Source organism: Equus przewalskii, chromosome 30 (assembly GCF_037783145.1).
Source record: "Equus przewalskii isolate Varuska chromosome 30, EquPr2, whole genome shotgun sequence".
Classification (NCBI taxonomy): Eukaryota; Metazoa; Chordata; class Mammalia; order Perissodactyla; family Equidae; genus Equus; species Equus przewalskii.
In genome coordinates, this window is record NC_091860.1 from 15436818 (window position 1) to 15462444 (window position 25627).

A 25627-nucleotide genomic window follows, 5' to 3' on the forward strand; every position below is an offset into this window, starting at 1 on the left:
GATGTGCCCACACGGTTTTATTTTTATTTTTTCTTTTTGTGCCCATAGAGCTTCTTGAAATATGTCTTTATATCCTTTTCAATTTTGAAAATTTTTAGATGCGTTCTCTAAACATTTTGTCAGCTTCATTTTTTGTTCTCTTTCTGGGACTCAAATCATATAATATTAGAAATTCTCACTGCCTACCCAAGTTTCGTATTCTTTGTTTTTGTAGTTTAACTCATTTTATTTTTCTTTGCTTCACCTTTTTTCCTGATATAAAGTCTAATACTCCATGTAATCAGCTGTGTATATTATGCTGATAAACCACTGATTGAGTTCTTAATTTTAATTATTATATTTTTGGGATTTAGAAATTTCATTTAGCTCTTTTTTATATTTCCTAACTCACGGGCTCAGATTCTCAGCTTTTTTCTAAACACTTTGAGAATATAAAGGAAAATAATTTTAAAGTTAATATCTGATAACTCCTTCATCTGGAGGTCTTCTTGTTTGGTTTCAGTTTTTAATTATTGTGCTTTATTTTATTTCCTATGGCCTCATCTCCTTTGTGCCTGGCCAAGTGCTTGACATTGTCTATAACAAAAGGTAAAATAATTTGGGATCTACAATGCTATCTTCCTTCAGTAGGATTTATGTTTGTTTCTGTAGGTGTGTAGAGTAAGCAGCATTTGAGGATTACTTCAAACTATCTTCAGGGATTAAGATGATTTGAGGCCGGACTTCGGACGCTGTGAGGGCCATTGCCTCTAGTTCACACATATCTCTTGCAGGGAAACTTTTAGGGCTGCAAGCAAAACTCCGTGGTGTTTACCAACCCACATGTATGCTAAGCCTGTACTCCAGCTTGTTCCTTTGCCCTCCAAGGGTTCCTAAAGTGCTATGCTCAGCTTCTAAACTACCTTTTCCATATTGGCATATGAAAAGAGGAACTAAATGCCAGGCTCAGACATCAGGGTCTTTATTCTCACTGAACTTGGCCGCTTAAATTGTCCCTTCTTTTTACAGCTTCAACATATTTAAGCAGATTTTTTAAAAAGCATTTTGTTTAGATTTTCTAGTTGCTCTCAGTTAGAGGTTGTCCTGAATCACTCAATCCACCATTACTGGAAATAGAAGTTCTACCATATTTAATTTCCATACAGTTTTTTTTTGAAATAGTATTTTAGAACAAATCTTATATAATCATTTATTGTTATTGTTGTTTAACAATAAGCCTTGTAAATAGCATATATTAAAATGTTTATAGAGTAATTATGGGTGCATACTGCTCTGATAAAATTATATGGTATTTGTGGAATGTGTAAGTTATTTTTCCTGATGTCAAATTGTTTACTATGAAAGAACGAACAAAGAAAAATATACATGTATGTCTATGTATGGATATACAACATACAAATAGCTAATAAAAATATCTACTTTGTAACTCTTTATTCTCTTTTGTGCATGTTATGCTAATAGTTAAACTTAATACAATTTTTCCATTTGAATAGCTTCTAAAATATTTTATTAACAGGTGTTGTAATGGGTTTGATATATCCAAACTAGTAATTAGTACAAAATATGTTCACAGGATACTAAGTCAAAATGTATATGTGGTCAAACTTAATTATGAATGGTCTTTCATTTTTAGTAGGAAAAGAAAAAGAGAGAGGGAAGTTGGAAGAGTCCAAAAATGCTAAATTTGAACACCTCAGGGTTCTCCTAAAATCAGTTAATTATTAATGTCAATATGTTTTACAATCTGAGGTCTCTCCTGAAGCTAAAACCCCAAGAGGTACTAATTTACTTACCCATGAGGATGAGAAATCCCTAGAAATGCTGTAAGTCCACAGCGAATTCTGAGAGGCCAACATTATTCCACCCAATAATCAATATAATTGTAACAAAGACAAAAGATGCAGGCATAAAATAACCTACAACGTGATGCATACATAATCATGTAATAAAAGGAAACATTAAGTAGTACTACAGATATGAGAATATTAATAAAATGGACTTGATTTGCATCTTACAAATGGGTAAGATAATATTATAAGTGTCTCAGATGAGACTAGGGAGCAGGATATCATGGGTAATGAAAGGTCTCTATGAATTTTAACAAAATAACCTGAGTTTCAGCTTATTCCTGTTTTAGATCTTTAGATAATTGGGCTCTTACCAAGAAGAGCAAAACATTTGGGATTATTAGCTTAGTTTGAAGAAAGATATATATTAACTAAACAAGGTAGATATGAATACAAAGTTAACAGGATAGAAAAAAGGTTAACCCCTGGGGCCAGCCCCATGGTCTGCTGGTTAAGTTCCACATGTTCCACTTCAGTGGCCCAGGTTCGGTCCCCAGGCGTGGACATACATCACTCGTCAGTGGCCATTCTGTGGTGGCATCCCACATACAAAATAGAGGAAGACTGACAAAGATGTTAGCTCAGGGCAAATCTTCCTCAGCAAAAAAAAAAAAAAAAAAGTTAACCCTTAAAGAAATCCATCACTAATTTCTGCCTATTCTCAGGTGAAGAATAGTAAACCCATTTACAAATCACATTTTCTGTTCATCTATATTGTAGCATACACCTAATGTGATTTTATCTCAAGAATTATTCTTCAAAAGTTCAGATTTGTGAAATGAACATAACGAGTTTATTACATGTCCATGCTATGGTTTATTCTTGTTCTGTGGAAGCAGGCACAAAATGAGAGATTACTGGACATTTTTCCACATAAACATGATGAAGCAGAATCTCTGTTCTTATTCCACAAAAGGTAGAGAGTTCTCTTTGTTTACGTTTCTGAACTGGTAGGGCCTTGTGATGTGGTTGAATTATTTCTTAAGACAGCTAGACGAAGATATTGCTGTCTTAGTCTAAGATACTGTTAATCTTATTCAGGTTTAAAGATAGAATTTAATAATAAGAAAGAATATTTTTCATAAATAACTAAAAATTTCAGTAGCAAATTATATCAAAAAGGAAACATACATGAAAAATATCCAAGGACACAATAGTCTAATGATGGCAATAAGCAAAATAAAAATCTGAAAAATAATGTCATTTCAAAGCTTTCTTTCCTTGCTAAAACATTCTTCTTGAAGAATACTGATGCCTCAAATATCAATAATACAAATATTGTCTTCTAAAACATTTGTGTGTGTGCGGTTAACTGCAAAAAAAAGTGAAGAGAAAAACTTGTAGTTTGTTTTTTCTTTGCAAAACTAAACACTCAGAACTCCTCTTTATAATGGAACTCAAAACGGTCTTTTTGCACAAGAAAGATAAATTTTGATTTCTAAAACATTGTTCCAGAATTCTGCTCTATACATGCGCTGCCATGGATATAACATGAGTTTTGGAAGCAAATAAGCTCAAGGTGGAATTTTGTTCCGCTATTTACTAGATTTGTGATTTTAGTTGTTAGTTCATCTGTCTGAACTTCAATTTCCCCATCTGTAAAATGAAAATAGTATCAATCTTAGATAAAATACAATGATAGATGACAGCATTTAGGGCACTATCTACCATAGTAAGTATGTCCAAAAACAATAGATAAGATTATTATTAGGAGTTCTCAAATATTGGCAATAAAAGACCATCTCTTTACTAAATCCTCAAATAAAAAAGACTGAGTGGTTTGAATAAAAGACAGTGGCAGATGGGAGAATGAGGAGGAAGGGATGTGAATACTTCTCAGCCATAAAAAAAGATAAAATCATCTCATTTGCAACAACATTGATGGACCTGAAAGGCATTATGCTAAGCGAAATAAGCCAGACTGAGAAAGACAAATACCATATGATTTCACTCATATGCGGAATAGAAACAAACTCATGGACAAAGGGGAAGGGGGCTGGAGGCTGGGCACAGGGGGTGAAGGGGAGCACTTATGTGGGGACAGAGAAGAAATAACATACAGCTGAAATTTCACAATGATGTAAACTATTATGAATCTCAATTTAAAAATATATATATATAAATTTAACAAAATAAAGTAATATAAAATGAAAAATTTTTAAAAATTAAAAAAAAGAAATCTTAAAGAAGCTGAGCCTATTTAATCTCTTACAGAAGTAGTAAATTGAGGCAGGAAAAAATGTAGAAGGAGGTGGAATCATTCAAGGAAGAGCAGAGTGAGCCTAGAAGCGAGCTCCTGATCCCCTGACTACTACTTAATAATCTTGTCTGGCACTCAAGTCATCTCGACCCTCTCAAAAACACTGAGAATTCAGCCATTCTGTTGCTCCCCTAGGGTTTCTGTCTGTTACCATAATAAGTTCTGATTCACATTTTCTTCTCCATCTGGTTCTCAACTCTACTCTACTCAATTCCCAACTAGTAAGCCCTTCTTTGTGTTGGCTAGGACAACGTTCACACCAGATTCTTAGGCTTTGTACAGTAACTTTTATTTCACTTATCCTTCTCTTATATATCTCCTTGAGGAAATAGACGCCACATTACTTCATAATTCCAACCTAGTCTAGTGTTGGGAATTTAGTAAGTCCTTGAACAATGTCTGGTGAACAATAGAGCAAATGAAAGAATTGTATGTTGATGACTCACGTAACAGTCACTTACAGCTTCTTATTTTTTTCTCTCTACTCCATCTCCAGTGCTTGGTGGGTACCCAGAAACCTGAGAACATGAACTCAGACACTAGCATAATAACCATTTACTGAGTATCAACTACATTCTAAGCCCTAATATAGGGCCTGGTGATAAAAAGAACTGTAAGCCATGCCTCTCTCTCCCCTATTGGCTTACAGTCCGGCAGATCATAGCATTGCTCCCATTCAACGTTTTCCAACTTGATTCTTCATCTCTCTAACAAAACCTTGGTCATCCCACTTCTGCCCTATCTAGTCCGTCTAGTAAGTCCAACAGCAGCCCATTCCATGTTACCAAAGTACTAACACTCTTTTCATAAGTATAAGCATAGGAATGACTGCTGTTATTAACATATACTCATTAATGAAATTTTACATTTCAAACACAGTTGTGGATGCCCCTTAGAGATACTGATGATTCTATGTTAACTTATATTTATTTCTAAATATAACTACAGCTCAAAGAAAATAAATTTAGGTTCTTGGTAAGTCTGTAAAAATATAAGTACATGTTCAGTTTTCACTTGCCTTTCTGAAATATTTGCAATAGCCTATTAACTAACTCCTTTTTCCTGAAGGACCCTAGTGGTACAGCACTCCAAGTTGGGAATACTAATCCAGTGACTACAACAATGTGCTCCTCATTTTCACTATCAGAGTCCATAGTACCACCCAAGAAACTCCTATTTCCTTGTTATTCCCACAGTTTCTAAAATAAAATCTCTATAATTATCTCCACCACATCTCCCCAGCTTCTAGCATCCATCCCCATATACTCCACCTTCCCTCTGTTACTACAGACGAACTGCCTGGGCTCTTAGCTGAGCCCATTCTCTATCTGTGCACTAGGTCACCTCCTCTCTTCGCTATTCAGTGGCGTCTCTCCATAAAGTCCTCCCCTCTCTTGCATCATACAATGTCCCTCTCTACTGTACCTCCCCGTAAGCCTATATAACAGGTTGTTAAGCTCATCTTCCCCTGGATATCTAATGGTATCTCAAACTTAATTCACCCATAAGTGAAGTCCTGAGATTTTCCTCCAAACATAATTCTTCTTGTAGCTTTCCCAGATCAGAAACGGCAACATCATCCTTTCAGTATCTATGAGCAAAGACCTTGGACTCCTCTTTAACTCAACTCTTTTTTTCTTCCCCCACATCCAATCAACACATCCTTTCACTTCTACCGGCTTTCAAAACATATCCAGAATCTCCGCACTTCCCATCACCTCCAATGCTTCACCTTGGTTCAAGTCACCATCATTTCTTCCCTCAATTTTTGGAATATCCCCTAACTGGTGTTCCTTCTTCCAATCTTTTCCCTGAGGGCCATCAGTTGTCAGCTTGCCTGGCACTGTGTGCTAGACCTTGGTGTTGCTGGAAGCTGGCCTGGAAATCACAGCAGGACTGTAATACTCTTCTGTTGAACATAAAGCTTTTCTCATATCACAAACCTCAAACAAGGTCATTCTATAGACTGAGAAAAACCCAGACAAAAAGAGGACCACTCTGTAATCATGTCTGAGCACAGGCAAAAAGATCACTGTGCAAATTCAAAAATTGCTCAAAGATCCCACTCTCCTGGCTGACATGAGTGACTGTTGCATCTTTACCAATCACAATGTTAGTTCCATTTCTCTCCCACCCCAAATAAAATTTGTTTAGATAGGCAATCACAGAATTATCCTGTTTCTTGAAAATACCCAATCCAGAATGAATTCCTGCTTCCTTGATCTTCCTACAAATCATGTAACACAAGCCCAAATCCTAAAACAAGTTCCTCCTAACACTTTCGCGCAAAGAGGCCCCACAAGTCCCCTTGGTAAGCTATTTTCCTTATTCAGAAAGTATCAATAAACCCAACTTTGTTACAGACATTTTATTGATTGCCTTTGACTGATGGGCATTAATACCTCCTGTCTGTTCTCAATATAGAAAGCAAAGTGCTTCTGTTAAGTCAGATCCTATAAGTCCTCTGTTCAAAATGCCCGAATGGCACCCCATTTCACTCATTTAAAAGCCAGTGTCCTTACAATGACCTTTAAGGCCTTAGCTGAATGGTCCTCAGTCTTGGTTGCATATTAAATCACACGGGGAGCTTAAAAAATTACTAATGCTCGGGTTCCACCCTCAACAATTGTAATTTAATTGGTCATGGTATCCAGATTTTAGAAGCTTTCCAGGTGCTTCTCAAATGCAGCCAAGATTGAGAACCACAGTGCTAGATGAGCTGCTTAGTTCTCTGACCTCATCCATCTCCTGTTACTTTTTCCCATAATCACTCTCTTTCAGCCACCTTAGTCCTCTTGCTATTGCTCAAATTCACCAGGTATCCTCCTGTCTCAATCCCTTAGTTCCTTCAAACTGTGACATCCTCGGGGCCCATTTCCTTACCTTCTCAAGGCTTTGTTTAATCACCTTTTCACTGAGACCTACTAGGACCACCCTGTTTAAAATTGCAAAGTCCTTTCCTCCATCATCCCCTCATTGGCATCACCATGCTTTCTTTTTTTCTGTAGCATATATCCCCTTCTAAAACAGTATGCAATTTACTCATTTTAGTTTCAGTCTCTTCCTTACTAGGAAGAAAGCTCCAAAAGGAGAGGAATGTCCATCTGTTTCACTTATTGTGGGATCTTAGATAGTGCCTGACACACAGCAGGCAATCAATACACACTTATTACGAGCATCAGTGACTTTCCTTTCTCCAAAATAAAATTTTCTCATTTCTCATTTTCCCCCAAATTCTTGGTTCTGTTTCAGAGTTAGACCTACTTAGTTGGTACTCCAATACAATCCTACTTCTCAGTCCATCCACCCCTAATTTTTATTGTCTTTTGTCACATTCCCCTAATTTTGAGTTTCTCCTTCAGATTCAGTATTTGACCTTTACATTTCCATATTTATATTTATATTTAGACTTCTCTCAAATAGGAGGTGATTAAATATGCACATTTCATCTGGAATAGAAAACTTCAAGTGGTGTCACCATGACAGAGTTTTACTTAGAAACACTGGATCTTACTCCACATTCTCTCCCTGGTAAACCTCATCTAATATTAAAGCTTCAATTACTTTATTTATATCAATGAACCCAATAATTATTTCTCCAACTCACTGCTCTCTTGTTAGTGCCAGAACTGTCCAAACTATAGACAATAATGATCTCCTCCCTCAACCCTGCTTCCTCTCTCACTCACTGTATATTCTGTCAAGAGAAAAACTGAGAAGCATTACTTAAAACAGTCCTGTTCTCTTTCTTCCAAAATTCAACCAAGTGTTTCTTTATTCTATCTTATAAATTTTTATGATGTATTTCTACATGTCAGTTCAGTCCATGATAATATCCCATCTTTACTCTTAAATTCTGCTAACTGAAATCATTACTTCCACACTCTCCTCTTCAGTTCATTCTACATACTACTGCCAGAGTATAAAAATTTAACGAACTTAAAAATTCAAATTTGATCGCGCGACTATTTAAAAATCCTTAAATGGCCCCCTACTATTTAGCACAATGTCCAAAATCCTCAACGTGGTTAAGCTAGTCCCCAAGAATCTCTGTGCTTCTCTCACCCTTATGCTCAAGCTACCTTTACTGTTTCAGTTTCTTTAATAAACCAAGAATACTTTCCTCCTTGCCCATTTAACTGCCTTACTACAATCTGTTTCTTCTGTTTAGAACCCACCATTTATATTCACCCAGTTATTCAAATTCATTATATCACTTTCCGTTTAAAAGTTAGTATGACCCACATAAATACCTCAGTTGATCTTTGACAAAGGATCAAAGGCAAGACAATGGAGAAAAGATAGTCTTTCACTAACTGGTGTTGGAATAATTGGACATCCACATGCCAAAAAAAATAAATGAATCTAGATACAGACTTTACACCCTTCACAAAAATTAACTCAAAATAAATCACAGATCTAGACATAAAACAGAGAACTATAAAACTGCTAGAAGATAACATAGAAGAAAACCTAGATGACCTTGGATATGGCAATAATGTTTTACACACAACAATAAAGGCACACTCCATGAAGGAAATTCTTGATAAGCGGGACTTCATTAAAATTAAAAATTTCTGCTCTGCAAAAGACAGTATCAAGGGAATAGGACAAGCCGCAGAGTGGGAGGAAATATTTCTAAAAGACACATTTGATAAAGGACTATTATCCAAAATATACAAAGAACTCTTAAAACCTAACAATAAGGAAGTACTGCCTGATTAAAAAATGGTCCAAAGACCTGAACAGATGCCTCATCAAAGAAGAAATACAGATGGCAAATAAGCATACGAAAAAATGCTCCACATCATATGCCAACAGGGAAATGCAAATTAAAACAAAAATCAGATACCACCACACATCAATTACAATGGCCAAAATCTAGAACACTGACAACACAAATGTTGGCAAGGATGTGGAGCAAGAGGAACTCTCATTCATTGCTGGTAGGAATCTAAAATGTTATAGCCATTTTGGAAGACAGTTTGGAGGTTTCTTACAAAACTAAATATACTCTTACTATATAATCCAGTAATCATGTTCCTTAGTATTTGCCCAAAAGAGCTGAAAACATGTCCACACAAAAACCTGCACACACATGTATATAGCAGCTTTATTCATATGGAATACTGGACAATGGGATATTATTCACTGCTAAAAGGAAATGTACCATCAAGCCAGGAGAAGACATGGAGGAACCTTAAATGGATATTACTAAGTGAAAGAAGCCAATCTGAAAATGCTATATACCATATGATTCCAACTATATGACATTCCAGAAAAGGCCATTCTATGGTGACAGTAAGAAGATCAGTGATTGCCAGCAGTTGGGAGCAGGAGAGGGATGAATAGTTAGAGCACAAAGGATTTTTAGGACAGTGAAAATATTCTGTACGATACCATAATGGTGGATACACATCATTACTCATTTGTCCAGAACCATCAAATGTGAAACACCAAGAGTGAACCCTAAAGTAAACTATGGACTTTGGGTAACAGTGATGTGTCAACACACGTTCATCAACTGTAACAAATGTACCACTCTGGTCGGGGATGTTGAGAGTGGGGGACGCTATGCAGATGTGGAGGTAGAGGGAATATGAGAACTCTCTGTACCTTCCCCTCATTTTGCTGTGAACCTAAAACTGCTGTAAAAAAAATTGTCTTCATAAAAAAAAAGGTTAATGCATTAAAAAAAATCCCGATATCTCCACACCCGGGCCAGTCATAGAGTCAATCTGTATCACAGGCCACTCTGTAACTCTTATATAACTCTCACCAAAATTGGAAGTATGCATATATTAGTGTTATGTAGTTCTTCCCACTAGATTGCAATCTCTATGAAGGCAGGAACCAGATTTGCCTTTTCACTCTGTAAACATCTGTAGAGCCAAGTATGATGCTTGGTATACGTTTATTGAATGAATTAACTAACCCTGACAACTCCTGTTACACAACTCCTGCTTCCTATTACCATCTCTCCAGGCATCCTCCCAAAGCACAGACTCCTCTTCCCCAGTCATACAAAATTAACTCCCCAGGTAAAAACTTTTCTAGCCAACTTGCTTCACTCTTACTTTTAGTAACAATTCAATTCTATAATTGCAAACCATGCTTCTAGCCAGCTTCCCCTGTGCCTTATGGAATTTCCAATTGTGTCAAGAAATGACTTTATTCCCAAACTTCTCATTAAACCTCCTCCTCATGCTCCTTATCTCAGTCTTATCTATGCCTAACCTAGCTCATCCTTATTATCATGGAGCAAAACTAGGGTTTTCTATTAGTTACATTTTTTATGTATATTTACTATCTTCTCTTCTAAATTGAAAACTACTACACAGCAGGGCAAATATACTAAACATCTTTGCATACTATACATACTTTTCTTTTAGCAGGTGTTAAATAGTAGTTTATTACTATTATTAACTAAATTTGATTGGCAACAGATTATGTCTACCATACGAACCTAGCAAAATGATGGAAACACTCAAACACTCTTGACATAGAGAGTCACTGAAAATGAAGAAATACTAGCCTATTTTAAAGCTTTTCTTTTAAATGCCTATGGATGTGAATAGGTTTACATTATTTGAGATTCTTACAAATTTAATTGCCCTGGAAGCTTAGTAGGAGAAATGAAAATCAACCCTGAGATCCATCTTGCACTCTCACCTCTACCCTGAACTAGGAGGCCATAGGAAGGGTCACAACATTCATTCTCCTTGTGCCTCACTTTTCTTAGGTATAAATTAGTTAATACATATAAATACATTTCAAACAATGCAGGTACAAAATAAGTAAATACTTAATAAGTATGTGATAGTATTTATATTATTATCATATGATCTCTAAGGTATCCTTAACTCTATACCCCAAAGAGAGAGGTTTCTATCAACATTGGAAGGAAGTATAAATTTCACTGTCTACAGTGGTGAAGTCGTGCAAGGCAAGGAGACATGGACTGCTAAGCAAACTTGGTGTTGAATAGGGAGGATCATTATACCTCCTTATACTTCTCATCACACACATTGTTACCTGAAAACAGAAAAAAAATGGACAAGTATAATAGATGTGGGAGAAAAGGGAAAGACTGAAGTAGCCTGGGCTTACAAACAAAACATGCCACTGATACTTCTAATTTATAACTTTCAGAATGAAGAAAAACAAATCTTGCAGGAAAATAAAATCCAAAATGAGCTCAAAGTAATTTACACAGAAAAAAAATCCACTCTTTCTACAGACACCATTAATAATATAATTTATTGGGGCCAGCCTGGTGGTGTAGCAGTTAAGTTCGTGTGCTCCGCTTTGGCAGCCTGGGGTTTGCTGGTTTGGATCTAGGGCCCAGACCTACACACTGCTTGTCAAGCCATGCTGTGGCAGGCATCCTACATATAAAGTAGAGGAAGACAGGCACAGATGTTAGCTCAGGGCTAATCTTGCTCAAAAGAAAAAAATATATGTATATATAATTTAGTGACATTTAATCCTGAATAATCATAGAAAAAGACTTTCTTATTAAATACACAGATTTTGTTCTCAATAGAATTTTTAACTGAGAAAGAAGAATTCTTTGTTTTTTTCTCTATTATCTTTATTATCTACATCATTTTCTATCTCTACTATCTTAAATTTCTCTGCTCTAACAAAATAATTATCTATAGCAAAGATTAGTCAAAATATCCTGGGTTATTTACCAGATTTTACTTGACTACAGAAATATTTTCCATTTTTTCTTGCAGTGATCAATGGCGACATAAAAGAGAATGAATGGACTTTTTCTCCACTTCTTGGTTTTATGTCACAGAAATGATGAGCCTTCACCAAAAATAACTTCTCATTCTAGTCTTTTACAATGGCCTCCGTCTAGGGAAGTTTTTGGGTTTTTTTTACTAGAAAATAGTGTCTGTATTGTAATTTAAGGACAGTATGAAGAAGAGAATGAGAATCCAGTGTAATAAGAAAAAATAACTAGATAGCCTTTTTTCTTACGAGGACTTTACCGATACACATTTAATAAAAAGTAAAATGCTCAATAACTAGCAAATTTAGGTTTATTTTGAGATACTTTTTTTCCTTTGTAGTCAAGCCTGTAGAAAAGAGCATATGATAAAAAATAGCAGCTTGTTTTCACATCTTTTATTAACATTAAAAGCAATTTGTGGTAATAAAGGTGCATTTTAGGAAGACTTTAATTTTATAATTAAGTTTAAAAATGTCCAATCTCACCAAAAATACCTTCTGAAAAACATTTTGTCAGAAAATATGTGGAAAATACACAGCCCCAATTAGAAGACACACACACACATTCTCAATAAATATAGAGCATAAGAAACATAGCTCCAGGGAATTCAAGCTTCCTCCCAAAGCATTTATGTGATGAAAGAAATTTGTAAATCTCAATGTGGAATACAACAATTATTACTGGAGGGTAATGAATTAGTAAAAATGCATGGAGATGGCTTGCAAAGCATTGACACATATAAAATAATTCAGGCTCTGTTTTACATCTCAGCCATGCAGATACCACTGTCTAATGCACACATTTCTATATTTGGTAACTAGCGCAGTTTGAGGAAAATATACAGCCAGTATTTAAGTTTGAAAAACTAAATCAGAAAAATAATATATCACTTCTCTTCCCTATATTGCTCAACCTGTCTTTGCTTAGGCTTTATTGAATTCAAATACTAGGTATGGATTTATGTGGTTTTTCCCATGAGCAGAGAGAAAAGTGGAAAAATGAGAAATTGTTTAGATTTATTTTTAGAACAAAAGCACATGCATTTCAGGCTAACCTGTTTTTAGACAGAAAGAAATTACAGTGCTCAGAAAATGTTTGGGAATATTAAAATCTCTCTACAACATACAGAGTTGTTTAAAAAAAACTTTGGCTTTCTCATCTACATTACATAGGGTAGATTAGGACAAAATGATTTATATAGATCTTGCTTATCCAATGCGGACATGAGAAAAATGCATCACGGATAATATTTGACACACGAAATCTTCATTTAGAAGTTACTTTCCGGAACAAAAGCAAGCTCTATGTAAAGTAACATTACCTATTTTAGTCTTCGAGAAAACTAAATGTTTGTTCACAAAAGTGGGAACTTCTGAATAGTATATTCATGATCATGAGAGAAATGAAAGCAAATTTCAAAACGTACTTCAAGCACAGAGAAACTGGAAGCCTTCTCATTTGCTAGTACTTTCTAAAAAAAATTTCTTTTTAAGTTTGGCACCTGAGCTAACAACTGTTGCCAATCTTTTTTTTTCCCTGCTTTTTTCTCCCCAAGTCCCCCCAGTACATAGTCGTATGTTTTAGTTGTGGGTCCTTCTAGTTGTTATACAAATTTTTATTAACATAATAACTTTTAGGCATAAAAAATAGGCAAAAATGCACTGAGTGTCATTAAATAACCTTTTAAACCAAAACTTCTACTTTTTAGAATCTATCCTAAAGAAATAGTTTAAAATTATTTTTTTCTTTGAGGAAGATTAGCCCTGAGCTAATGTCTTCTGCCAATCCTCCTCTTCTTGCTGAGGAAGAGAGGCCCTGAGCTAACATCCCTGCCCATCTTCCTCTATTTTATGTGGGATGCCTGCCACAGCATGGCTTGATAAGCGGTGCCATGTCCGCACCCAGGATCCAAACCAGCAAACCCTGGGCTGCCGAAGTGGAACATGCAAACTTAACCGCTGCACCACTGGGCTTGTCCCACAAATAATTTTAATTGAAGAAAAATAAAGAGACGTCCTTAAAAATGATGACAGTGGCATACTGATGTCAAATAGCTTGTGCAGGAGAGTTGCACTTTTCAGAACACTGGGATTATTCAAACACACCTGGCCACTCACTCTGCTTCCTGCCTCCCACTCGGGCCCCCAAGCCTGTGAGAGTTTGTTCTACTGATGCGAAGTTGGGCTTGAGAATGGGGATAATTTTAAACATTCTCTTAAATGGAAACATACAGTCTATTTGTCAAAGTTCTTCATAAATGGCAACATAAGCCCAGGTATAAAATCACTCTGGCATGAACCTTCCTGACACATTGTAATTCTACCATGCCTAGACAACAATCACTTTTAATAGCACTTTACCCTGGAGCCCACTCCATTACAGACTGAAGGACAAGGGAAGTTCTCCCGAGAGATGCTGTACCTGCCTTGCTATGTAGGTCCTTCAATTCTTCAGGTACCACGAATAAATATTGGAGAAAAATTAACATCCTAGTCAGTGGGTGGTATCTTTAACTGTCAAAAACAGAAAGGAAGGAAGCAAGGAAGCGAGGAGGAGAGAGAGGATAGAGGGAGGGAGGAGGAAGGAAGAGCACTTGAAAACCTGTACACCCGGGTTGCAATGTAAGTAACTGCAGTTTTCTACTATAACATAAATGAACAAGAAACATTCAATTAAATCATCCAAGGTTATCATAATTCTGAAAAATGTCATAACTACTACACATCCAAAACATCTTTTTTTAAATCCATTTTTTCTCTCTTTTACCAAAATTTATACTTAGTACTTTTTTCTGAAAAGTTTAAAGACGTTCCAGATATGTGGAAAACCTAAATTCAAAGTAAGTATAATATTCTTTTGAGGTAAGTCATAATCAGTCTTATCTACAAGAGAAACAAATCAAATTGAGTTAGAGATGGTTGTGAAAATGAGAAAATTAGAATAAACTGCATTAAAATACTAATATTTGAAATTCTAGGATAGCAATGTTCCTTTTAAGAAGGATCTATGTTTATAAATAGAAATCCTGAGGGTGGTATTGTTTTTTTCTCCTTATAGGAAACCCCTATTTTTTTAAAGCAATTAAGTTCTCTATGGGGAAATTGATATGCTAGCTAGTCCAGTACTAGATTCTCAGGCTAAAATCCTTGTGCTTCCTTCTCTCCTTTTTGCTACTAATTCTTCACTGCACCTTTACTGCATCTCAACTCACTGCCAGAATCGTTAATGCATGGATTCATAAAAATGAGATGAATAATTAGCATTTCTATGAATAAACAGATTCCTGGCATAAAATTAGCTCTCCAAACAAAAAGCAGGCAAAGAAACGAAAATAAAGGCTAACTGGCTTCAAACTTCCTATGGCTCACACCGATCATGAGAGCAACTCTTCATTTCTGAGAAATATCATTCCCAACTTAATGATGACCTTGAAAGGATAGAAAGGCTGCGTAATGTGTGGTTGAGAATGTGAGTTCTGGAGGCAGATTGCCTGGATTTAAAATGGGGTTCCACCAATTATGAACTATACAACATTAAGCAAGTTTGCCAGTTATAAATTTACTGCGTCTCAGCTCTAAATCCACCCTTCTTTGCCTGCTTTGAGATATTGGAGCTGGACTGTGTACACATTTCTCTTTTGAACAGCTCATACAATTTTAGACTTTGTTAGTAGAGCACAGGATGGATGGTTGAATATCACAAAACCTAGTAGAGGAACCAGCTTCTGTTTTTGGTTCCAGTGGACTTTGTTTTTCTCTTGGCCCATGACTGCTGGCAATGTAGAGCCACCCAGTTACAGTCATCGTTCAGTGAGTTTTGTAGGCATCCTGATGGATAATTTCTTCATTGGCCCACTGGCTGTCAACCAAATCTAGCTCACAGCATCCCAGCAAATTTCTCCACCTTCCAGTGGCTCCTGGTCACACCCTCTCCAACAAAGTCTAAATCTCAGTGTTGGGGGTTGGGGAGGATGCCTTCATCTAAATGTCTTCCTTCCTTGGATTCTCTGTCTCAGTCCTAGAGTTAGCAGCTGTTCCCCACATTTTCTATTCTTTTCTTCTTCGTTGTTCTCATTTACATTTTTGTAGTTAACCACTTCTTTCTAGGCAATAGTTCTTTGTATTTTCTCTGTTCAAATTGCTAGTGTGGTTTCTGTCTCCTGAACGGATGCTCATAAGAAAGTCTGTAAGATGAGGATAATCCTAGCGCCTACCTCTTCGATTTCTTTTGCTGATTAAAAGACTTTACATAAAGTTCTTAAACCGTGTACATTTGGCAACAGTCAACGTAAATCAGAGACAGGCTTAGAACTGCTAATCCCAGGTAGAACATTCAATAGATAACTCTTCTGATATAGTAAGAAGAGCAGAAAATATTTTTAAGAAATTCCTGCTTGGGCTCTTGTTCAAGATGGTGATGTAGGAAGATCCTGAACTCACTTCCTTCCACAGACAAACCAAATTTACAGCTACATATGGAACAATTCCCTTGAAAAATACCCTAAAAACTAGCTGAGCAACTCCTACACATTGGGAAAACAAGAAAACACCCATACCGAAGCAGAAAGGAGAGGCTGAGACACAATCTTGCCATAAACCCATCTGCTGGCACAGAAATCCACAATCAGGAAGGAACTCAAACCACAGAGCTTCTCCCTGAGGAGCAAACAGTTGGAACCCCACATCAGGCACCCCAACTTTTAAGACCTGCACTGAGAGGCAAGCCCCCGAAACATCTAGCTTTGAATAACAACAGGAATTGCATCCACAAGACCCACTGGGCTATAGTGAACTGAGAAAGGGCAGTTAAACGGCTCACACACTCAAACTCACTCATTCAAAGAGCCAAGTGCAGAAGAAGTTAAGAGATGCCCAGACTCGTTGTGCAAGCAGCTTACATGCTTATTTTAAAGCATCAGCCTGAGAGGCACGCATTAGTTTAACACATGTCTGGGGCCTGCTGGGGTACTTTCCAGGAATGGAGGCTGGCAGGTGCCATCTTTGTGCTATCCTTCTGCCTCACTCCAAGTCACTGGTACCTCCTGGAAATAAACTTGTACACCCCTCTGGGGTGCCAATTGTTGTGGCTGCTGCCCAGGGGATACCTCTAGGTTGCCTGGCTCTGGTGGCTCGTGGGGCTTATGCTGGTGGGACCCACAAGACTGTGACCAATGGTAAAAGAGTTCTTAATCAGCTACCATGCCCAAGGCACAACAAGAGGCAACTGACTGGGATGCCCAGTCTTTCTGTGAGAAAGGTTTATTAGTTTATCTTTATGGCTGCAGGCTGAGGGGCAGCCTTCTAATTAAACAAACACGTAAGGCCCTCTGTAATTCACTCCAGAGACCTCAAGGGGTGAGCAACATCTTTATGCTTTCCTGCCATGCTCCAGAATGGCAGTATCTCCCAGAGACAAACTTGTATATGTGTCTGGTACCCCAGTTTTTGTGTCTGTCACCCAGGGGATGCCCCCTGATTACCTAGCTCTGGTGGCCAGCAGGGCTTGCATTCCTGGGTCCCATTGGACTGTAACCAACAGAGAGAGAGTTCTTGGTTGGCTACCAACCCAGGGCACTGCATAGACAGCAGACCAAAACACACTCCCAGTTTCTCTGTGAAAGACACCTATTTGCTTGTCCTGGAGCTTTGTCCTGAAAAGCAGGCTCCTGGTTTGGCACAAATTTAGAGGCCTACCGAGGTGCACTCTGCAGACAGAAGTCAGTAGATGTCATCTTTTCACTTTCCTTCTGAATCACTCCAGGTTGCCAGTATCTCCTTGAAAGGAACTTTACTTTCACCTGGCATCCTGATTTTTGCAACTGCTGCTTAGAGAACACCTCTAGATCACCTGGCTCTGGTAGCCAGCAGGACTTATATTTGCAGTGTACAAAGACTATATATATTTGCATATTTTAAAAGCTGCTGCCTGAGGGTCTGGCTTCCAGTCAGCCTTGAATCTAGGTACTAAAGGGACTTAGGGAAAAACACAAAGTAGACCAATATTTGCATTGTAGAGGTCCCAGAAGGAGAGGAGAGAGAGAAAAGGGCAGAAAACTTATTTGAAGAAATAATAGCTGAAAAATTCCCTAACCTGGGGAGGAAAACAGACATCCAGATCCAAGAAGACCACAGCATCCAAATAAGATAAACCTGAAGAGACCCACACCAAAACCATTGTAATCAAAATGTCAAAAGTTAAGGACAAGGAGAGAATCTGAAAAGTAGCAAGAGAAAAACAACTTGTTACATAGAAGAGAACTCCCATAAGACTATCAGCGTATTTTTCAGCAGAAATTTTGCAGGCCAGAATGAAGTGGCAAGATGTATTCAAAGTGCTGAAAGAAAAAAACTTCCAACCAAAAATACTCTATCTGGCAAAGTTGTTCTTCAGAATTAAGAGTGACAAAGAGTTTTCCAGACAAGCAAAAGCTAAAGTTCAGCCCCAGTAAACCATCTTTACAAGAAATGTTAGAGACTTCTTTAAGCTGAAAAGAAATGGTGCTAATTAATAACAAGGAAACATATACATATGAAAGTATAAATCTCGCTGATAAAGAAAAATATATAGTAAAATTTGAAATAACAGAATGTGGTAAAGGTGGTGGATTAATCACTTCTAGAGCTAGTATGAACAAAAGTAGTAAAAATAACTATAATGATAACAATTAGTTAAGAGACCCACAAGATAGAAAGATGTAAAATATATCAAAAACATGAAACGTGAGGGTGGGGAAGAGCAAAAATATAGAGCTTTAGAATTCATTCAAACTTAAGTTGCTATCAACTTAAGATAGACTGTTATAAATCTAAGTAGTTAGATGCAGGCCTTATGGTAACCATAAAGCAAAAGACCTATACTAGATACATAAACGATAAAGAAAAAGAATCTAAGAATACCACTGCAGAAAACCTTCAAATCACAAAGGAGGAGTACAAGAAAAGAAAAAAGAAAATGAGGAACTGCAAAACAGCCAGAAAACAATTAACAAAATGGCAATAAGTACATACTTATCAATAATTACATGTAATTGAACTAAATTCTCCAATCAAAAGACACAGAGTGGCTGAACAGATTGAAAAAAACAAAACGTACCTATATGCTACCTACAAGAGACTTACTTTAGATGTAAGGACATATACAGACTGAAAGTGAAGACTCAGAAAAAGATATTACATGCAAGTGGAAACCAAAAGAAAGTTGGGGTAGCTATACTCATATCAGACAAAATAGACTTTAAGACAAAAACTGTAATAGGAGACAAAGAAGGACACTACATAATGATAAAGGGGCCAATCCAACAAGTAGGTATAATATTGTAAATATTTATGCACTGAACCTAGGAGCTCCCAAATATATAAAACAAATATCAACAGATCTAAAGGGAAAAATAGCAATACAACAATGACAGGGGAATTAATACCCCACTTTCACCAATGAATAGATGATCCAGGCAGAAAATCAAAAAGGAAACATCAGCCTTAAACAACACATTAAACCAGATAGACTTAAAAGATATATACAGAATATTCCATCCAAAAGCAACAGAATACACATTCTTCTCAAGTGTAGATGAAACATTCTCAAAGATAGACCAGTTTTGGGGAAACAAAATAAGTCTCAATAAATTTAAGAAGACTGAAATCATATCATGCATCTTTTTGAACCACAATGGCATGAAACTAGAAATAAACTACAAGAGAAAACTGGAAAATTCACAAATATGTGGCTCTTACACAGTGTCCTATTGAACAACCAGAGTCAAAGAAGAAATCAAAAGAGAAATTTAAAAACACCTCAAGACAAATGAGAATGGAAATACAACATGCCAAAACTTGTAGAGTGAAGCAAAAACAGTTCCAAGAGGAAAGTTTATAGCAATAAATGCCTACCTCACTTTTATTTAACATAGGATTGGAAGTTCTAGTCAAAGCAATTAAGCAAGAAAAAGAAACAAGACAATCAAATAGGAAAGGAAGAATTAAGACTTTTACTCTTTACAGATGACAAGATATTATATGTAGAAAACCCTAAAGACTCCAACAAAAACTGTTAGAACTAATCAACAAATTAAGTAAAGTTGCAGGATACAAAATCAATATACAAAAATCTGTTGTATTTCTATACATTAATAACAAGCTATCAGAAGGAGAAATTAAGAAAATCCTGTTTATCATTGCATCAAAAAGAATAAAATACCTAGGAATAAATTTAATAAAGGAGGAGAAAGACCTGTACACTGAAAACTGCAAGAAATTGATGAAAAAAATTGAAGACATAAACACATGAAACAATATTCTGTGCTCAGGGATTGAAAGACTTAATGTTATTAAAATGTCCATACTACTTAAAGCAATCTACAGAATCAATGTTATCCCTATCAAAATTCCAATGGCATTTTTCACAGAAACAGAAGAAACAATCCTAAAATTTTTCTGGAACCACAAAGGATCCCAAATGGCCAAAGAAATCTTCAGAATGAAGAACAAAGCTAGAAGCATTTCACTTTCTGATTTCAAACTATATTACAAAGCTATGGTAATCCAAACAATATAATATTGACATAAAAACAGACACATAGATCAATGGAACAGAATAGAGAGCCCAGAAGTAAACCCACCCATATATAGTCAGTTAATTTCCTACAAAGGAGCCAATAATATACAATGGGGAAAGGATAGTCTCTTCAATAAATGGTGTTGGAAATACCAGACAGCCACACACAAAAGAATGAAGCTAGACCATTATCTTACACCATACACAAAAGTTAACTCAAAATGTATTAAAGACCTGAACATAAGCCCTAAAACCACAAAAATTCTAGTAGAAAATATAGGTAGGAAGCTCCTTGATATTGGTCTTGGAGATGATTTTTTGGATTTGACACCAAAGGCAACAAAAGCAAAGATCAACAAGTGGGACTACATCAAACTAAAAAGCTTTTGCACAGCAAAGAAAACCATAAACAAAATGAAAAGGCAATCTAACGAATAGGAGAATATACGTGCAAAGTCATATATCTGATAAGGGGTTAATATACAATATATGGTCATGCATTGCTTAGCTATGGGGATATGTTCTAAGAAATTCGTTGTTAGGTGATTTCATCATTGTGCAAACACCACAGAGTGTACTTACATAAACCTAGATCATATAGCTGCTACACATCTAGGCTATATGGTACTAACCTTATCAGCCCACTGTCATATATGGGGTCTGTCCTTGACTGAAACATTGTCAGGCAGTGCGTGACTGTATATAAAGAACTCATACAACTCAATACAATAAAAACACCTCATTAAAAAATGGGCAGAGGATCTGAATAGATAGTTTTCCAAAGAAGACACACAAATAGTCAACAGGTACATGAAAAGGTGCTCAACATCTCAAAGAGATGTCACCTCACACCTGTTAGAATGACCATTATCAAGAATACAAGAAATATCAAGTAATGGCTGGATGCAGAGAAAGGGAACCCTTGTGCACTGTTGGTGGGAATGTAAATTGGTGCAGCCACTAAGAAAAACAGTATGGAGGTTCCTCAAAAAATTAAAAATAGAACTAGCATATCCAGCAATTCCACTTCCTGGTTGTGATGTTATGATTCATAATAAACAATATATATTTGGTCTTTGTCCTCATTTCTGGCACAGAGCTCGGAAAATTCTTGGAATCTCCTAAGTGTTGAGAGTGACGAAGGTGTCTTTTGTTACGTTAATGAAGTGACTTTTGGAAAGCAGTTATGGATAGGGGCTGGTTGCCAATAGAGCTAACCATGTGATTAGAGGACTGGAACTTTCAGTCCCACCCCCTGACCTCCAGGGAGGGGAGAAGGGCTAGTTGTTGAACTGGTTGCCAATGGCTAATGATTTAATCATTCATCCCTGTGTAATGAGGCCTCCATTAAAACCCAAAGGATGGAGTTCTAAGAGCTTCCAGTTGGTGAACACCTGGAGGTGATGGGAGAGTGGCACACCTGGAGAGGACATGGACGCTCCACGCACTTTTCCCATATCTTGCCCTATGCATCTCTTCCATCTAGCTGCTCTTGAGTTATATCCCTTTATAATAAACTGGTGATCTAGTAAGTAAAATGTTTCTCTGAGTTCTGTGAGATGCTCTAGCAAATTAATCAAACCCAAAGAGGGTGTCCTGGGAACCTCTGACTCAGAGCCAGTCAGTCAGAAGCACAGCTAACAACCTGAGCTTGGGACAGGTGTGAAGTGGAGGAGGCAAGGTGGGTAGACTTGTAGGACTGAACCCTTAACCTGTGGAACCTGATGGTATCTCCAGGTAGACAGCGTCAGAATTGAGATGAATTGTACGGCATTTAGCTGGTGTCCTGAGCATTGCTTGTTGATGTGGGGAACTCCACCTCACCACAGTGGAACTGAGTCCAAGGAAACCAAAAGATAGGTATTTATCTGAAGAAAATGAAACGCTAACTCAAAAAGACATATGCATCTCTACGTTCATTGTAGCATTATTTACAATAGCTAAGATAAGAAAATTAACTAAGTAACTATCAATGGATGAATGGATAAAGAAAATGTGATATATATATGTGTGTGTGTGTGTGTGTTTGTGTATACAGTGGAACATTATTCAGCCATAACAAAAGGAAATCTGGCAATTTGTGACAACTTGGATGGACCTTGAGGGCATTATGCTAAGTGAAGTAAGTCTGACAGAGAAAGACAAATACCATATGATCTCACTGATATGTGGAATCTAAAAAAAAATCAACAACAATAACAAAACCAAAAACCAAGCTCATAGATACAGAGAACAGATTGGCGGCTGCTAGAGGCAGGGGTGAGGGGTGGGCAAAACGGGCGAAGGGGGTCCAAAGGTACAAACTTCCAGTTATAAAATAAATAAGTCATGAGGGTGTAATGTACAGCATGGTGGCTATAGTTTGTAATACTGTACTGCATATTTGAAAGTTGCTAAGAGTAAATCTTAAAAGTTCTCATTATAAGAAAAAATATTTTGCAACTATCTACGGTGACAGACGCTAACTAGACATTGTTATAATCATTTTGCAATATAAACAAATATCAAACCATTATGTTGTACATCTGAAACTAATATAATGTTATATGTCAATTATACTTCAATAAAAAATAGCAATTTTTAAAAATTTAAAAAAAGAAATATCAATTAGCAATTATACTCCTAAACACTTGAGGATCTATGAAGCATAATCTTCAGAGGGCAGATTTAAAAGGTCATATAAACATTTTTATGAAAAATGATAAACAGAACCATCTATATGTAAACACTGCCCAAACATCTATTTAATAATCATAAGCTGGATAAAAACTAGACACATTATTACAGCCAACATAAAAAAATCATGCTGACGATTACTATATTATTGCTATATTTGGTCTTGATAAGATATGCTTAGTTAACCATAAGGGAATAATTTAATTTCAGTAAAAATTCTAGTTGGCCTTCTTGGTTGTTGTTGAAGAAAACAATGAGAAATTTAAGAGTATCTCACTACTTTTCTAATGTTCCTGACTTGCTGAAAATAAGCATTAAAGAATGCCTGGCACATAGTAGGCACTTAATAAATAGCTGTTGAATAAAAATCAGTCTGTTTCACATGACTAGGGCTGGAGCATCACTTAGAACTCCTCTTGTAACCTTGTGTAGTTTGGCTGAGAGGCTAAGTTGAGCTAGGACTCTCATGACATTTGGGGCTTTACTCAGTTGAGAATAGCAAGTAACAAATCTTTTATTGTTACAGGTCATTGAGCGCTAACTCCAGAAATTTCCATCCAAAAATGATTAGTTTCATATCATAATTTTATAAATGTACAGAGTAAAAATTAGTATACAACAGACTGAGTTCCAAAAACAATAAATTCTTGCTGAGACATTATCTGCCTTCTATAGAATACATTCTCTAACTCACAGTCACAATAAGCAATTTGTGTGCACCTCTACTCTAGTTATAACTATCAAATCTCCATATCTCTCACCTAACAGACTAAGTTTCTTGAGGGAAATGACCACACTTTATTCTTCACTGAATGTATTGGTATAGACACTCAATAAAGGTTTTTTGTGAGTCACACCATGGCCACCGTGCCAATGTATCAGAATTCAACAATGTCCCTGATTTTTCTCATCATTCTGATGTGTTTTCTGCATGGATTGCTGGAAGAGTCTCTCCCACTCTGTGCTCCACCACACCTCATGAATATGTCCATGCCCCACCATTGTCTTGACTGAAAACTACCTTGGGTTTCATTTCAGGTACGGGTAGTCAATAAAATGTGAAACTCCGGTAATCTTCCCTTTTGCCTGTCTTCATTGTCTTCAATAGCACTTATATAAATACTTTTATAAAAGCTGATCCACCAACACCCTCCTTCTTTTCCTTCTTTATTAATTTTCCAGGGATGCTAGGATAACTTGAGAGTCATACAAGTATAATGCAGAAAGAATGGATGCACTACCTTGGAGAAACTCAAAGGAAATTCTCACAGATTTAAAAATATAAAGAACTAACCATGATCTATAGTTTTATGACAAAATTATTTGTAGGTGCACTATAGCTTGAAAGAACATTCTTAAGCATTATACAACCCTCTGCCATTAATTGTACTGGAATGGCAAGTGTTTAGAATAACAGCAAGCATTTTCATGATCTCAAAAAGAATTTAACAAAGGAATGTTTCTAATACGTTCTCCTTCTTGTCTTTTGAGTTCTATCATGCATTTATTTCAGATTTTATATGCCAATACACCAAAACTGAAAGTTAAAGAGATGTCGTCATTCATTGCTACTGTTTTAAAGCTGATCTGGTTTGCTTTCGTCTGCAAGTCATTTCGGTTGTGTAGAGGTCTCAGTTCTGACTGTCTTCATTAAACAACACTCACTTGAGTAGTAAGCACGTTGCACTCAGAGAGTAAACGTGTACACATAAATCTCAGCCCAGGGAGTCAGTGCTTTCACTCACCACAATTGGCTTCCTCCGCTCCCCTTGGGCAGTCAGACGTAAGATCATAGAACTTGCTGGATGAAGAATAGTCTGCATCCTCAAGGGGCACAAATCCAGCTTCAAAATTAAGAGGTGGAGAGGATATAACATCTTCTTGTCCTTCAACAAATAAAGGAAACGCATAATTGTCTAGGAATACTAGTTTTTAAACATGCCGAAGATGACGAAGCTGGATAAAAGGCCAAATCAGAGCACAATTAGCTCTTTTCAATTAGCCTATGGTGCTCCAAATGTAAACACAAAGCTAATGCGTTCAGGATTGCTGTGAAGAGGCTTTAATTCACAGGGGCTCAGCAACTCTCTGGCCATTCGGTCCTACGAATATAATATAATTCGCCATCCGTAGGAAAAGGCACATTTTTTTAACTCTCCTTGCAGTCCTGTCCCTAAATTTCTGCCAGGTAGTAATACTGAATTCCATAAAGGACATCCTGTAATTGCCTATTGGACAAGTTTGCAAAAACAGTTAAGAATTTTTTTTTTCTTTGTGTAAAAGCTTTGGCCTTCAGGCATAATTTATAAAATTTTGGCCTAATTGGAATTATGCTCTAACCAACTGAGCTGGTGTTCAGATTGAAGCACATATAAATGAGTTTTGAGTGAATTTATGAAAAGAATTCTCTGTAAGTGAGATCAAGTACTCTCAGACACTTCTGCTGAGGTTAATTTTAGTGATAATTTGAAATCTTTAACCAGACTTTTGCCTCCCATTACATTCTCTTCAGTGTCAACTTTAATGCCTTCCCACTATTCCAATTCT

General features: G+C 36.6%; 1 protein-coding gene across 1 annotated transcript in view; it reads right to left on the minus strand.

Moving 5' to 3' along the window:
• Positions 1 to 25627, minus strand: part of MALRD1 (MAM and LDL receptor class A domain containing 1) — a 648353-nt gene that overhangs the window by 511638 nt on the left and 111088 nt on the right. Inside the window, exon 15 of the mRNA XM_070600827.1 lies at positions 24826 to 24966. Within this exon, the coding sequence (XP_070456928.1) occupies positions 24826 to 24966 (141 nt within the window). The remainder of the gene's footprint in view (positions 1 to 24825; positions 24967 to 25627) is intronic.